Source organism: Cystoisospora suis, assembly GCF_002600585.1.
Source record: "Cystoisospora suis strain Wien I chromosome Unknown contig_6596, whole genome shotgun sequence".
In the NCBI taxonomy this organism is placed as follows: domain Eukaryota; phylum Apicomplexa; class Conoidasida; order Eucoccidiorida; family Sarcocystidae; genus Cystoisospora; species Cystoisospora suis.
Window position 1 is genome coordinate 1 of NW_027159383.1, and position 13,902 is coordinate 13,902.

Here is a 13,902-nt window from a genome sequence, read left to right on the forward strand (position 1 = left end):
TTGTCTAGGCTCGAGAGACCCGAGACGTTGTTGCCCTGAAGGACAGTCGCGCTTGCCGGTTTCTTCGTAGCTAGTGCGCTCGTGTTACTTCTGTTGACTTTCTCCCCGTCAACTGCCACTAAGATGACGGCACACGTGTACATTGTTTTTTGCTTATCATCAGCAGTTTTCTCTCGATTTCTTTCCTAACTCTTCATGGTCTTCTTCAGGCTCTACAGGTTGCCCACCAGAGCCCTAGCGATAAGGAGTATTTCGGCTCACCTTTCGAAATTCTTGTCCGCGTAAGTTCAGTGGTGTCTGTTTGATTGTTAAGGGAGGTTCTAATGCTTGCCCAGACGTGTCTCAGCTCAAAAACTCTTTTGCGCTCCGCTGCAGATGGGCGGCAACCTACTATCTGCATCATGTATGAAAGTGGATCTACCGGGGTAGAAGGATAGGACACAGTGGCCATGGGGAGAGACGTACAATCTATGAAGCCGCTGACACTACATTATCTGAGTCGGCAAGGCTACGAAAGAGTACATAGAATTTTCCTTGTCCCGCTTCATAATGTCACAGAGAGCAGATGTTACCACTGCCCGTCCCTCCACGCGGTTATATTGACACGCGCACTTCTTTCCAACTGTACACCTCACCTGTTTGGCGTCAGAGGTTTCTCTCTGCATGCTTGTGACTTACTATATAATTGCGTGTGCGTAGCTCTTCAGTCCCGTCTGTCTGTGTGTCGCAATGGATAAGCGGGCAAGGATGTACTGGTTGTTGGCATGAGTAGTTCTGAGGCGTTACCGTGCCCTTGTTATGAGATTGATGTGATCTCTTATCACACCCGAGGCGTCGGGCGTTTACGTGTCTATCCACTTTTGCCTGCGTCGTTCTCTGATACAGCCTGATGACACCCTGAACGAAATCAAGAGGAAGGTAAAGGAGAAACTGCTTCTTCCGAAGGCTCTCTGGAATAACTGTACTTTCTTCCAGTATGCTGACTGCAATCGGTAAGGATGCGACTGCTGGAGGGGTCGGGGATATCGCATGTTTCTTTTTTGGCCAACCACAGTAGATACACCCACTCGTTTGCTGCAGTTTCATTCCCTTTGAAGGAGGGTCACGTGACTTCGCACAGCTTCGTGCTCGGTTGCTTTTTCAACTTTCTTGATCCACCCATTGGCGAACATGGTACGTTACCATATTGACTCCTGTGGCATGGTGCTTCACGAATCTACGAGCGGCACTTCACAGACACTTGGGAGAAGGAGACGTGCTTCTAGGTTTTTGGAGTGAGATAGGTACCTGACCTTGATTGAGGCGCCTTGTGTGTGAATGGATACATGAAGTTGTCATCCCTCTTGTGCTCTTTCTAAGATGGATGTTTCGCGATCGGGTGCCCCGAAGAAGACATTTTTCTCGATGCTCGGGCACAACCGGTGGGCAGCTGGATGTCTATTTGCTGTCTGTATTTAATTTTCACCTAGGATTCATTGCCGTCTGTTTACGTTTTACATATAGATGAAGACACACCACTCTCTTGTGTGGTATCCTGGTGAGAAATAAGCCTAGACTGGAGCTAAGGAAGGCTGGAGAGGACGAAGCTCTTGAGTGCTCTCATTCGAAGCCTCTTATTACGGCTTTGTCTGAATGCATTGCTCTTGCGTTTGATTTTCTTCTTTTCAGTGTGTGAATATATTTGAAAGCAGACACCTCGTTCAATGCATGCAGTGAGTTTTATCTTTCTCTGCTCTGACGAATAGCTCTGTTGAATTCAGAAAAGAGAGACTTCCGTTCTATACTCGGTAGCAGCGGTGGAGAGAGCTTGTGTTCTCTTATGGACTCGGTTGTATGTACAGATCATGGAAGGGGTCGAATGACAAGCTTGACTGGCAGCGATATGATCGCATCACTCTGATTGGTGAGTAGTCCTCTTGCTTTCATGCACACCTACGCGCGAAAAAGGTATTTTGTCTGGTGTAGATTTGCGTGTCAAGACTACTTACTGTTCGGTCCGGCGCTTTTTCTGACGTGCTTCTGACACTTTCTGGAGCGGCTAGACACATTTGGCGTGCGTACATCGTATTTTCAACTGGTGCTAGCAAAGCAAGTCACGGGAGTTTCTCCGGAAGTCTTCATTCGAGTGAATGATGTTGTTCTTACCATCTGTTGTCGCATTTCATCACCTGAGGTCGCCAGTTCTCTCATAGAGAAGCTTTCTATGTTAGTGAATTTCCCTCATCGTGAAGGGCACAGACATCGACCCAAGCTAATCAGGAATATGTCGGCGCCTGCTTGTGAGAAGGGTTACGGCTTGCTACGGCAATTACCAGATGTCACATACATTAACTAGTTGTGCCTGGCAGCAGTAGATACTACATGAGGCGTGAGCTCTGGTTGCGAAGAAAACCCAAGCGTCTCCCCTAAGCAGACATTCCCATGGCGGAGACTTTCGTGTTCCATGCCTAGAAAAGGAACCTTTGTGGCAACGCCGGCTTTCTACATTCTCTCTCGGACAGATGCACGTGAGTTATCTGGCTTTGTCTTTGGTGTTACTGGTTCAGCGGAGCACCCGGCCCCGTATTCGAAGATGCGCTCGCAAGCGGCGATGCGTATCGCGTAACAGGCGTCTGCTCAGGTCTTGGTTCCTCCCGAAGAAGCTTCCGTTGCAGGCGTTGTGAAAGGTCTCTGTTCTGTCGACTTGTCTAGTTTGATGTAGAACAACGTTTCACAGCGAGCCCTGTGGGGGGGAAAAGGAAGCATTCACTTTGCTGAGGTGATGAGTAGTCTCTTGAGTGGTGCTGTGTCGGTGTTAGTGCTGACTCGTACACTGGACGTGTGTGTGTGTCTGTGACGGCCAGTGAACTGTCTGCAGGGATCGACAGTGGCAGTGCAGGGGGCTGGGAGATTCCCCAGTGCCATAGGAAAAGATGTGTACACACTTGTTTGTGGAAAAAGTTTTGGTGTCTCGGGGGAGAAACGAAGGGGCTACGGGTGGGCGTGAGTGCCGCAGCCTCTACCACCGAGGGATTCTTGCTAAGGGTGCGTTGTGAGCTCAACACGAGTTTGAGTACGGTGGACAGATGTCAGCTAAGCGTATACATATACATGCGTCTCCCCTCACGTGCGCTTAGGTGCGTCTGTGCACGTTAGCAGTGACCACCCAGTCGTCCTCACGAGGTAACGCTTACATCGCAAAGTATATGCGTAAGGGCTGTGCGTGTGTCGATGCGCGGAAACACCGGGAATGTCGTGTGTACAGTGGCTTTGTACCTACCGCACCTATTGTGCAAGCGCCCTCAGTTTTGTACGTTCAACGGAAGGAGTGGAAAGTACTTCAGAACTGTTTTCACATAACACGGTGGAGTGTACAAGAATGAATCCAGTTGTATTTGCCGCGCGAAGCGCATTAGTGTGTTCCAAGCGAAATCGAGGGACTGTTGCAGGAAGCAACGAGTTTTCTTTCATTTCTGTACACTGTTTGAGCGATGTATTTTCTCGATTCACCCACCTGTCTTTGAGCTGTCTAACATCTTCTGTAAAGCCCTGATCAACGGCGAATGTGACCGTTAGAATCCCTAGGTATCAGATTCATTTCTAGAATTTCTCGCACGAGTACCGCGCAATGCCCAAGGTTTCCTTTAGCAGGCATGCACGAGACATCACGGGCCCTTCCAGCAGCTGCGTGTTTTCACCGACTGCTTTGTTCGGGGTGCGCTGTCAGGCCGGTGGTGTGCCCTGCAGTACTCCCCCAACTAGCCTGATACAGACTGATGTTTCAGACAGCTGCAGTTCAGTGCGGTGTCGTGCCGGAGCACGAGCCTGCGTACGCGGATCCCGAACACGGTTGCCTGTGTTTCAACACAGGCCGACACTCACTGTCCTTTGCAGTCAGTTCAGTTGAAAAAACCCACAAGCTCAGAACAATCCAGAATCGGCTTCTCAAGAGTGCACGGGGCGGCGCTGCAATTCTGCGGAAACCGCGCCCAGGTGACAGCCCCAACAGTAATCTTCGAACTCTCTTCTTGCTGGCCCTCGCTGAAGGCCCTGGGCAGCTCCCCGTCATACATACCAGGTCAACAAGCTGTGGGTTCTGCTATTGTTCTCTGCTCAACGGTTAATGGCATTATTGCGTTGCAGCTGCTGAGTTGTCAAAGCAGAAAGGGGAGTCAACGTTCCGGGGTCCTCCAGCTGCGGGTGCAGCTTTCTCTAGCCTCAGTCGCCCGATTTTTGGTGACACTCATGGGCAGGAACAGCACTTGTACAGACGCCACGAGTTTGACCGTTTCTCGGAAGCCTCCAAACGCGTACTCCCGTCTGCGTACGCACACCGTTCGTACACCTCCTGCGTGCGGTCAAGAGTAGCGTAGTTAGTAATATCTGTTTGTTTTCCCTCTGCGTTCCCCGCACTTGAACAAGTCCGCACCTGGCTATGCCGCACCTACCCCTTTTTTCCGGAACAGGCGCGCATTCCTACGACTACGTGAACCACAGCATCTTCAGTCACCAGCACAATATGTGCAAAACCAGAGCTGTGTACGTAGGTGTGGCCACCGAAAACCCCACACACCACGGCAAGGCGCTGCCACTCCTTTGTCCGAGAAATAGTTCTTCCGTAGTACTTCAAGATAACCTCCCACCGACTTGAGATTGCGCGCGCTCTGCCTTCACACGGAGAGCGCTAACGGATACATCCCCGGTCGTGGCTACTCACTGGATGCCTGCTCTTCCCAAAGAGTACGGGCAGTTACGGGAATTTCCATGGTGGTGTGTCCAGTCACGTTGTCACGTGCGCGTACACACTGTAAATGTGTCACATACGGGTGTTGCTAGTGTTCTACAACCGCAGATGCATGCATACAAGCATAGTACCCGGTGGTGGCACGAACGGGCGCGCGGACGAAACCAGCCCGTTGAAACAGACTGACCGCAGCTGAGCATCCCTAACCGGTCACGTTCGGCACCTTGGCCAGCCAAAAATAGTCGCACCGCACAGAGGGGCCTCTTTCTTGTTGGGCTGAAAAACCGGTGCCTCTCTGTAGCATCATGGTACGCGAGAGCACCCGTGACAAGAGCTGTCTGCACTAGGTGCTTCTTGGTTGTCCCTTCGAAACAAAGGTGCGTGTAGGCGAGGTTTTCAGGTGCGTGTGGACACCTTACACAACTGGAACTTGAAAAGAGCTTCAGAGAAACGACCTACGCCCCCGCCCAACTAAGGCAACACCTGGAAAGGGACTGCTCTTCAGTGTCCTCCAAATACGCACAAAGATGCTTGCACGATAGCCGAAAGCGCTTGCCCAAGCTGCACCTACCCTGGAGCCCAACCTGACCCCATACACCAGAGCCTACTCAGCAAGGGCAGGCGAGCGGTTTATCCACCGCAAATACTCAGCCGCTCCTTTTCGTTGCCAGAATAAGAGTGTGCGATTGGCTTGCAATTCTTCTTCGGCTGCGTACTCGCGTAGCAGTCTGGTCCTCGAAGCTGGCCGGCTACCGCACATGTGAACGGGCCCGCGTCTGCAGAAACTGAGGGACCTGGCCTGCAAAAAGAAAGAAACAAGCCACTCCTGTTCGCCCGTTCAATCGTAATAGAGAACAAACCACGCACAATGTAGGCGCGGCACTAGAATACAGCCGGAGAGTGAAGGACCGGGGACTTCAGGGTAGCTGAGCATCCTTAGAGTCCCACTGTACACTGTTTAGGACACGGTAGTCAACAACCAAATCGTGAAAAGTCTCTCTGTATATTCTGGCGTAAAAAGCCGAAGTCGCGGACTCAACGGCGCACATGACGGTTGCTTTCGTGTGCCTGAAGAGAGCGTTTCGTACACTGGGCGGCTCTTTCGCCGGCAAGATGGCAGCCGGTGCAGTCCATGAGAAATGTGCAGACGTGGTTTTTGTTGGTGGTCGCCCGCTTCTCTCCATACTCTGTAGAAAGGCGTTTTTTACTTTCTCTGCGTCGAAACTAGTGAGTGGAGCTAAACCGTTTTCAAGCAGTCGGTGCCGGTGTCCCAGTTTATGGTCTGGTATACAGCCGGGAGGTTCCTTTCATCCACTTCGGGAAAAATGGTTCCGTAGACCAACCATATCTATCTGGCGCAGCCTGCGGGCTCCGGTGCCGCCTCCCCTTTCACAGCTCGCAAAGGCTGCTTTTCTTTCCACTTCGGCTGTCGGAGATCTTGTTTGGTCATCTGCGTGCCGTCTCGTGTCCCGGTTACCACTCTGGGAGGGAGTACCACAATCAACAAGGGCGGTCTCTTTTTTCTCCTCTCTTCTTTCCTGCCGCCTTAGCGGGATTCCCAAAAAACCAGACTGCTCGTAGGGGTTGGCCGGGACTCCCACCGTCACAGCTATCTCTAAGGAGGACTCATCAAGGATAGAAGGGCACCGCTGCCGACACTTCCAAAGATGCGCCGATATCCTGTACAAATAGAGTACGGACAAAGCGCGGCATTTGCAAACGGGTCGATGTTCCAGCACGGTAATGCTAGTGCAGACGACCTTGTGCGCCACGAGCCCACTGTGCTACCTAGTGAGGTGCTTTCGTTGAGGAAAGGAACTTGAATTCCATGGAGCGACACCAGGAAGACTGTGAACAGGCTCTGTCTCTAATCCCGACTCCGTCATCATGAAAAAAATACTTGTGTGACTCCCGACACCACCGTTCAGTCACTAAAATCGCGACGTCAGGACGCCTAACAGCATTGCTCAGGCTAGTAAGAATCGGTGCTGAAGACTATTCGAGTTAGCCGCGTCCGTAAACGAAATCGGTGTCCGATCTGTTGAAAGCCTCGTCCATCGCGCTCTCTGAGAGTGCTCCCTGCCGTGTCCGGTGCGAGAAAGCTGATGCTGCTTAGAAGAGCGTGATTAGCTCCCGAATCACACCGGTTAGGCAGAACGCAAAGGCCTGTGAACAAAGAAAAATGCATTTGAGAAGAAGTTCTGAAGCAAGAAGTCCAGCCGGTGCTTGAGGAAGGTGTCGCAGTAGTGTTCGAGGGAAGCAAAATTCTAGAGGTCGGGAATATTTTCGCGTTGTAAACCCGGGCCTCCAGAAGCGGAAGGCATTGTCACGCAAATCCCAGTCGCAAGAACGTGAGTATATGACAGATGGGTGTTCGGACACTGGTACTGCTGTGCTCAAGGACACGAGGCACGCAGAAGGCTTCGCCGTCCTAACAGATCTTCACGTCAATTGAAAGCAGGAAGGATCTCCCTAGCTTCGACAGCGCATCTCACCGCAGAGTGGGCAGGGGAGAAGAATATCTTTATTCAACAAGATATTTGCAGCCTGGACGCACAGAAAGTGAAGATAGACACAGGCAAATTTCACCGCCGACGTAAGTATGAGTACACAGGTATAAGGACGATGACTGCCCACGCACACCGGGCCAGATTGGGTGGACGGTCGTGCCGTGTGCATGGTGCGGAATTCTCATGAAAAGAGGGTGACTGAGAGATTCTGACTCAAACTTCAGGTGTAGGGGTGTTCCGCCTGTGTATGGCTGCAGAGCACAAGAAGCACCACTCTGGCTAGAATTCGGCCGGCGTCACCCCAGCAAGGTTTTGAGTGTTCTCTTTATGATCGTGACAATCCGCCATTACGACTCCGGAGTTCTATATAGCTAGAGAAAATTCTACCAGCTCGAAATCGTACGCAGACCAGCGTCAGGCAGAGCAACCACAGTCAGGCAGTGCTACCTGGTCCCGGGGTCAGAACGCGGCCTGTAGATCCAAGAACGGGTGCAGCTGGCTTCAGCTTCACCCCTCACCCAAGCATTATACTCCAGACGGCACGCAGGCGTAGGAGAAAGGTCAGGAGGGGCGGCGAGACCCTGCTTTCCCTTTTTTCTACGGCAGCTCCGAGTGTGAAGGTCGAGAGAAAACGAGCTGAAGAGCTTCCCGCTGGTCCGAGTCAAGCAACGTCCACACAGTCACACAAGCTAAAAGGAAGTGGCAGCCTCAAAGACACCAACACCATGTCTGCTCGTGACATCGACTCTCCCTCAGGTGGTACCATGAGACGCAAAAAGCAAAACGGCAAGTAGAGGACTCCGTGCGCTACACTGCTTGATACGGCTACGAGACCCGGGGACTCACCATAAGTGGCACAGATACTTCGGCGGAGGCAAAATTCGTGTCCTGTCTCCAGATCCGCATGTCACTGATCGCGATGTCTCGGGCATCCTGAGGTGCAAATTTCAGAGAAGCGACCCTCAGTGCAAAACAGAGGCAGTATTTCAACCAAAAAAAAAGGTACGCGCTACCCCGGCTCGGAGAGAATGGAAGACGTTGCACGCTTGTGTTCGTCATCGTGGAGCTCTGCCCATGGCTCGCATGGGGGAGAATCTCAGCCACACCAAGCGACCCCGGGAAAGCTGACAGAGCTAGCCGGGCGGGGCCGAATGGCGCGTAGCTGGCAATCAGGGGCGGCGGTTCTACGCGTTTTTACACAGGTAGACAAGTTGCAGTTCAGGTGACTGAAACATCGTTGGGAAAGCAAAAGTGTTTGGGGGCGCCGGCGATCTTGGTAGAATCCATTGCCCCTGGATAGTACCGAGCTCCAGTACATACCGTCACAGCTCATGTCTCGGGAGTTCGCGGCCAAGCGGAGTACAACGATTACGCTCTTTTTTGCGAAGCCGATCCCCAGTGACTGCCACCCCTACTTGAACAACGCTTCGCTCTTCCTTTCGAGAGGCCGGATCGCTTTAATCCTCAGAGGCATCGTTCTCTCATTTTGAGGACAGAGTCTTTCGCCGTAGCTATGCCTTGGCGATGCATACGCGTTGCGGTGAGCGCTCTGTTCTGGTCGTGAAGCAAGTGTGTCAAGCCCACCGGGCGCAGTGCTATCGATTGCCCGCCCTACTCGGGCAAGTGTCGCGTAGGACCCGAGGGTTTAGACTTGTGCAGTACATCTTATACGTGGTAGTACCGGATGGTTTCAAACCAGTACCCGGAAAAAAAGGATTCTGCCCGTGTTTCTTCTGTCGTTCGGCGTAACTGCACCGTCCTAGTAACGGTGGAGTTACGTCGGGGAGATTCGCGAATCTGACGCACCTAAAAACGGAGTCTATCATAAATGTCACCAGGAAATTAAAAGCCAAAGCTCACAATCGCTTCCCACTGTAACACCCCTCACCACAACTCTATCTCGGAGAGTTGCGAGTTAAATTTGCATAACGCTACCGTGGTCGCCGCCAGCAGTAACGCATCTAAGTCGAGCTGAAAACATAGGCCAGCTTTGCTGGCCGGCAGGCCCGAATGCAACTCCACCATCCAGCAACTGCACGGCTACGTCATCATCAAAATCTTTTCTTCGGCTTCAGTGCCCAACAGCATTTGCCGCGAAGACCTTCAATGTAATGACCGTCAATACCATACATTGCGGTAAGATTCCTGCTTCGCCAAATTCGTGCTCCTTCCTCTCTCGTTCAGCAGTACAGGCCAATGAAGCCTTCTTGGCGGGGATCGGGAGGAGTTGCGAATGGCCGGCATTAGGCTCTGACGCATTCAAGGCCCCCTTCCGACAGCCTCAGCACCAGACCTCTCCCACCTCTTGGCAATAGTGTGTTGCCAGTTCGTCTGGGCTCCCCGATCCCTGGCCGTTCTCTTTTTCTTCGGATGAAATCTGCAGACGTGCTCAATTCTGTTTCCGCGAAGTCTCTGGTGACACGGCGGAACCCCACACTTACAGCGTCGAGGCGCGTCTGGAAACCCGTGGTCCGAGGATGGGTGTCTTTCTCTCTTGCAGGCTCTAGACATGGGCGCCCCTCTTTTGAAACCACTGTACCGTTGTCCTCTCTTCCGATCTGGGCTGTCTTTTGTCCAGTCGTCGTCTGCTCCACACGCGTCACACCGGCCCCGCTGTGCCGAGCGCCTTGCGAGTAGGACGCGTTGAGGGGGGCCTGCGCCCGTCTTCCGTTCCCGAAGCTACTCTCTCGCGCAAAAGACCCCACTTGAGCCTGACTCTGTTCTCTGCTAAAGTAGCTTCTTCTGCAGACGCAATAACATAGTAAGAAGTTTTGGGCGGCTGCCCGAGTATCGGCACGGCGCAGCATTTCGTTGCCACGACGAAGACATGCGCTTTCGTGCTGTTCCGCTCATCTTGTCGCTGTAATGCCGACGCTTAAGTAAGTCCCCTCGCTTTGAGGTCGGTTTCACAATCGCGCTCGTGAGATCCTCTAATTTCTCGGCGTGGTATCGTACTGGGTCGTCGAGGGATACCGGGGACCGGCTTCGGACAGCGAACGCAGCTCCGCGTGGTACTGACCGGGTAAATATTCCAGCAAGGTCTTTACCTCCGAGTCGTCTCCAGGCCAAAGTGTCTTTCTGTCTTTAGGTTAATGATCCACTCCTGCGGGTCCATGCTGTTGTCAAACGGGTAGGCCGCCTGAGGGTCTAAATAGGTTCCAGTTGACAGGGGGGCTCTTCGCGATGTTACTGCCCGTGTAGGTGGTTCTCCCTCTCTAACTGTAGCTCTGTGGTTCTCGAGATGATGCGGCTATCTCTGTTTCAGCACGCACTTCTCTCTCAGTGGCCAACTGGAGCTGGTCCTCTTGTCGCCTACGCTTGCCCGGGTGTTGATCTTTCGCTCTTCGATTTTTACGCAGGATTTCTCCGGTGCCTGCTGCAGTGGCCTCACTGATTCGTAGTGTTTGGACTAGTCGCCCGTGCAGCGTCTGGTTCCTCGGCGGGGACCGCGCTAGATGTGCCAGATCGTTCGACCGAGCGGACTCTCCTCTAGATGAGGAAGTCGTGCCGGCTGCTTTCATGCCCGATGTCGCAATATCGCAGTATTTCTCTAACTCGGAGTTTGGGAGTTACCGGACCGTCTTGTTTCCGGCCGGGCTCCTCGGGGAAGAGGGAGACGGAGTGCTAAAGTAATGACAGGAAGACAGTTAGCGTGAAGTTGCAGGGCGCGCCGGACACTTCCCGGTAAGCTCGACTCGACGAGAAGCCGAAAGAACAACCAGTTAGTCGGCAACGGTCAGAAGTCCCGGGAGACGTTGAAAGAAGACGGAAGAAGGACTGTCCGAAGTCACCGAACAGAGAGCGTTGCGTAACTCACCTAACGGTGAAGAGGTCCCAGGTCACGGCTCCAAAATCGCGTCCTCACTGGTCTACCCACGCTCCTGCACTAGTCTCGCTCTCACTGGCCAGATGGGGGCACGTGCGAGTTTAACACCACGATAGGTTTTCTGCCGCTTTTTGACCACACCACGCCGTCACGCAACCGATCCGGTACGACCCGCTGTCTTCCCCGCGTTGGAGAAACACACACTGCTAACGTTTTCAACGCCTTGCCGGCCACGTCACCAGTCCCGTCACTCGTTTTCACGCACCTCCACAGCGCGGACGTCTTTTTCCCAGTAACTGCATTCGGGGGAGATTGGGCGCCCGGGGAGCTCCGGCTGGCCTTCATTTGATATCGCTTAGAGCACTCCTTCTGCCAGCCCAAACCGGTCGCGCAGTCGCGGGGAATGCTACGGACAGAACTGGGGGGGGTTTTCTAAGTTACACTGGCGACGGCAGTAACCCGCCACAGGAAAGAACTAAGTTCTGCTACGTCTCTGTGTCCTCTTGTCCTTCCAGAAGCAGATTTACTTCTTGATGTTCGGGGTCGGTCGGGATTGAGTTCCAGATGCCTAACACAGAGATCTCGATGTCCCCTTGGCGGCTGGAATCCGGACGACAGTGAAATTTCGCGCGCATGGTGACTCCAACAGTACTTATCAGTTGCGTGTCTGGTCAACAAAGAGCTTGTCTTTCTGCGTTCGAGAAGATCTGAAGTCGTCGGAAATTCTCTGAAGTCGTGCCATGTGTAGCTTCTGCTGTTAAGGGATCTTCGCCCTCGCTACTGGTTTGCTCAGGATTGTCACACGGCAGCGACTGTTCACTATGGTGGCTCTCCCTTCGTCTTCGCTGGAAACATGCGGCAGGCGTACAGACAGTCGCTTTTCTGGCTAGTAGAAAAAAAGCAGCGGTATGTATCTGTCTTCTTTTGGCGAACCATCTTGGCAGGCTTGCTGGACGGACTGGAGTGCGGGCATCCCGACTCACCGGGGCCGGCGGTCCGCAAGGTGGTCGTCGGTCTTCCACGCAGACCGCCACGAGCAGACCCGCGGCCCTCAGGGCAATCACCATCGCCGTTTGGCGACTTGTTGTGTGCGTGTCGAGTCTCAGCAGCTTAACTTGAAGTAGAATCCTCGCCCATCTCACCTCTCAGTGAAACGTTTTGTTCATGACTGCGTGGGATCTTCGACTGCGTCCGTGTTCATTCCTCGTCTGACCTTCGGAGGGAAAGGGACTGCCCTGGAGGCGGGACTCCCTCTTATCGAGGCAAGGCGCTTAGTTTGGGATCGATCCGATTCTCCAGATGAAAATGAGCCACTCTTCGGCGAAAGCTGCAGTGTTGCCTGCAGTAGCCTGCTTGCTGCTTTCCTTGTGGTCGGTTCCGCTGTCTGCGACGACAATGAAGTCCTCTGGTGCGGCGTCCAGGGACGGTGCGGACAGTCCATACAAGGGGCCCGGGACTCTGGCGCAGGAGGGAGCCAGAGCTGTTCCTAGTGGCAGGCGTTACTTCTACAAAAACCTAGGAGGGACAGTGCAAGGAAGGGGCGATAGCTTCCACAGGGGAAAACGGCTGTCACCGACAAGCTCGACGTCGGGGAGACTGTTCCGCAGGGGTTCCTCAACTAAGTCGTCCGGGAGCAGCGCATCGAGGATTCTTAAAGCCGTCACTTTTTTCGTAACAGCATTGCTGCTGTGGGGAGTCGCGAGCATTATACGGATGTGTATGACACAGACTGGCCTAACTGAGAAAGGTGCTGGGTCAGCGACCGCAAGGTCACTGTCTGACTCGGCGCCTGGGCAGAACCAGCAACTGTGTGTCACGGTTAATGTGCTGTCGTCGTCTATCCCGTTCACTGGAATTCCCCGTGCGGATAACAATGCGGCTGAAATTGACAGAGTTCCTGAGCACACGGTAGGATCCTGGTTAAGAGAGTACTTTGCTGATGTGCCTCGAAAGGACTATGGAGTTTACGTACTTGTCGCACTTCTTACGCTTACTGCCGCTGTCTGCTTTGTTGGGTTGATCATTGACCTTCTTTTCCGCCTCTTCACCTATATAATCAATGTGTCAGTTGCAAACAACGGCACAGCACTAGCGAACGTATCAAGTGTGGCACCTACCCTAACCAGCTTGAACGTGTCAACTTCGACATCTTAGTAGTGATGGCTTCGTGGTTTACGGAGTTCTCGTACCTGCTCGGTTTGCTGACAATGTGCTTTTTTTTTGTCGCGTTTGCGTTGAAAAACCAATTTGGCGGCTGCACGGGAACCTTTGTGGGTATGTAGCCAGGGGTGAAACGGGGCGGTCTTCGCCTGACAAAGGAAAGTAAAACGGTAAACAGGTAACTTTTTCCACGGCGTCACTCACCTTTGTACATATATTCGCCTTCTCGACTGTTAGTGTCAGTGACGATAGATCTTCCTCTGTAACGGCTTTGGAAACGAACTGTCGTGTCTGTCATCACCTTTTTCAGTCATAGCATATTTCCGTGCATTCCATATATGTACGTAGTTAAGATCAACGTCCATACACCGCGTCTATGGACATATATTTATTTATATATGTATATATATATACATTGAATTCAATGACTGGGTCATCGGGCGCATAGCCGCCCTGGGTATCAATAGGTCGCATAGTCCTACTAATTTCATATATATTATACATATGCGTGAAAGCTTTTCCATGTGCTTTCACAGACACACGTCTGTACCTTGTTAAACTCTGTAAAATAGGTTCGTACTCCAATAAACCCCACAAATGTGTGCACGGCACATACGTAATGCTTGTGCGTTGTCTCTCGACTCTCTCGACACTCGACAGCGCACAAGCATTACGTATGTGCC

The 13,902-nt window shown here is 52.7% G+C and overlaps 2 protein-coding genes across 2 annotated transcripts; one reads left to right on the top strand and one right to left on the bottom strand.

The window, feature by feature from the left end:
• Positions 1-209: 209 nt before the first annotated feature.
• Positions 210-3,532, top strand: CSUI_010043 (uncharacterized protein; the record flags this gene model as incomplete). Its single annotated transcript, XM_068070150.1, has 4 exons — positions 210-281; positions 886-992; positions 1,842-1,903; positions 2,547-3,532. The coding sequence occupies exon 4, from the start codon at positions 3,230-3,232 to the stop codon at positions 3,530-3,532; it is 303 nt and encodes a 100-aa protein (XP_067917873.1). The 5' UTR covers positions 210-281; positions 886-992; positions 1,842-1,903; positions 2,547-3,229.
• Positions 3,533-3,868: 336 nt separating this feature from the next.
• CSUI_010044 (uncharacterized protein) lies at positions 3,869-8,473 on the bottom strand. Its single transcript, XM_068070151.1, has 7 exons — positions 8,080-8,473; positions 7,752-7,884; positions 7,219-7,270; positions 6,868-6,889; positions 6,067-6,403; positions 5,295-5,522; positions 3,869-4,299 (listed from the first exon to the last, which is right to left on the bottom strand). The coding sequence occupies exons 1-6, from the start codon at positions 8,163-8,165 to the stop codon at positions 5,328-5,330; spliced, it is 825 nt and encodes a 274-aa protein (XP_067917874.1). The 5' UTR covers positions 8,166-8,473; the 3' UTR covers positions 3,869-4,299; positions 5,295-5,327.
• Positions 8,474-13,902: the final 5,429 nt, after the last annotated feature.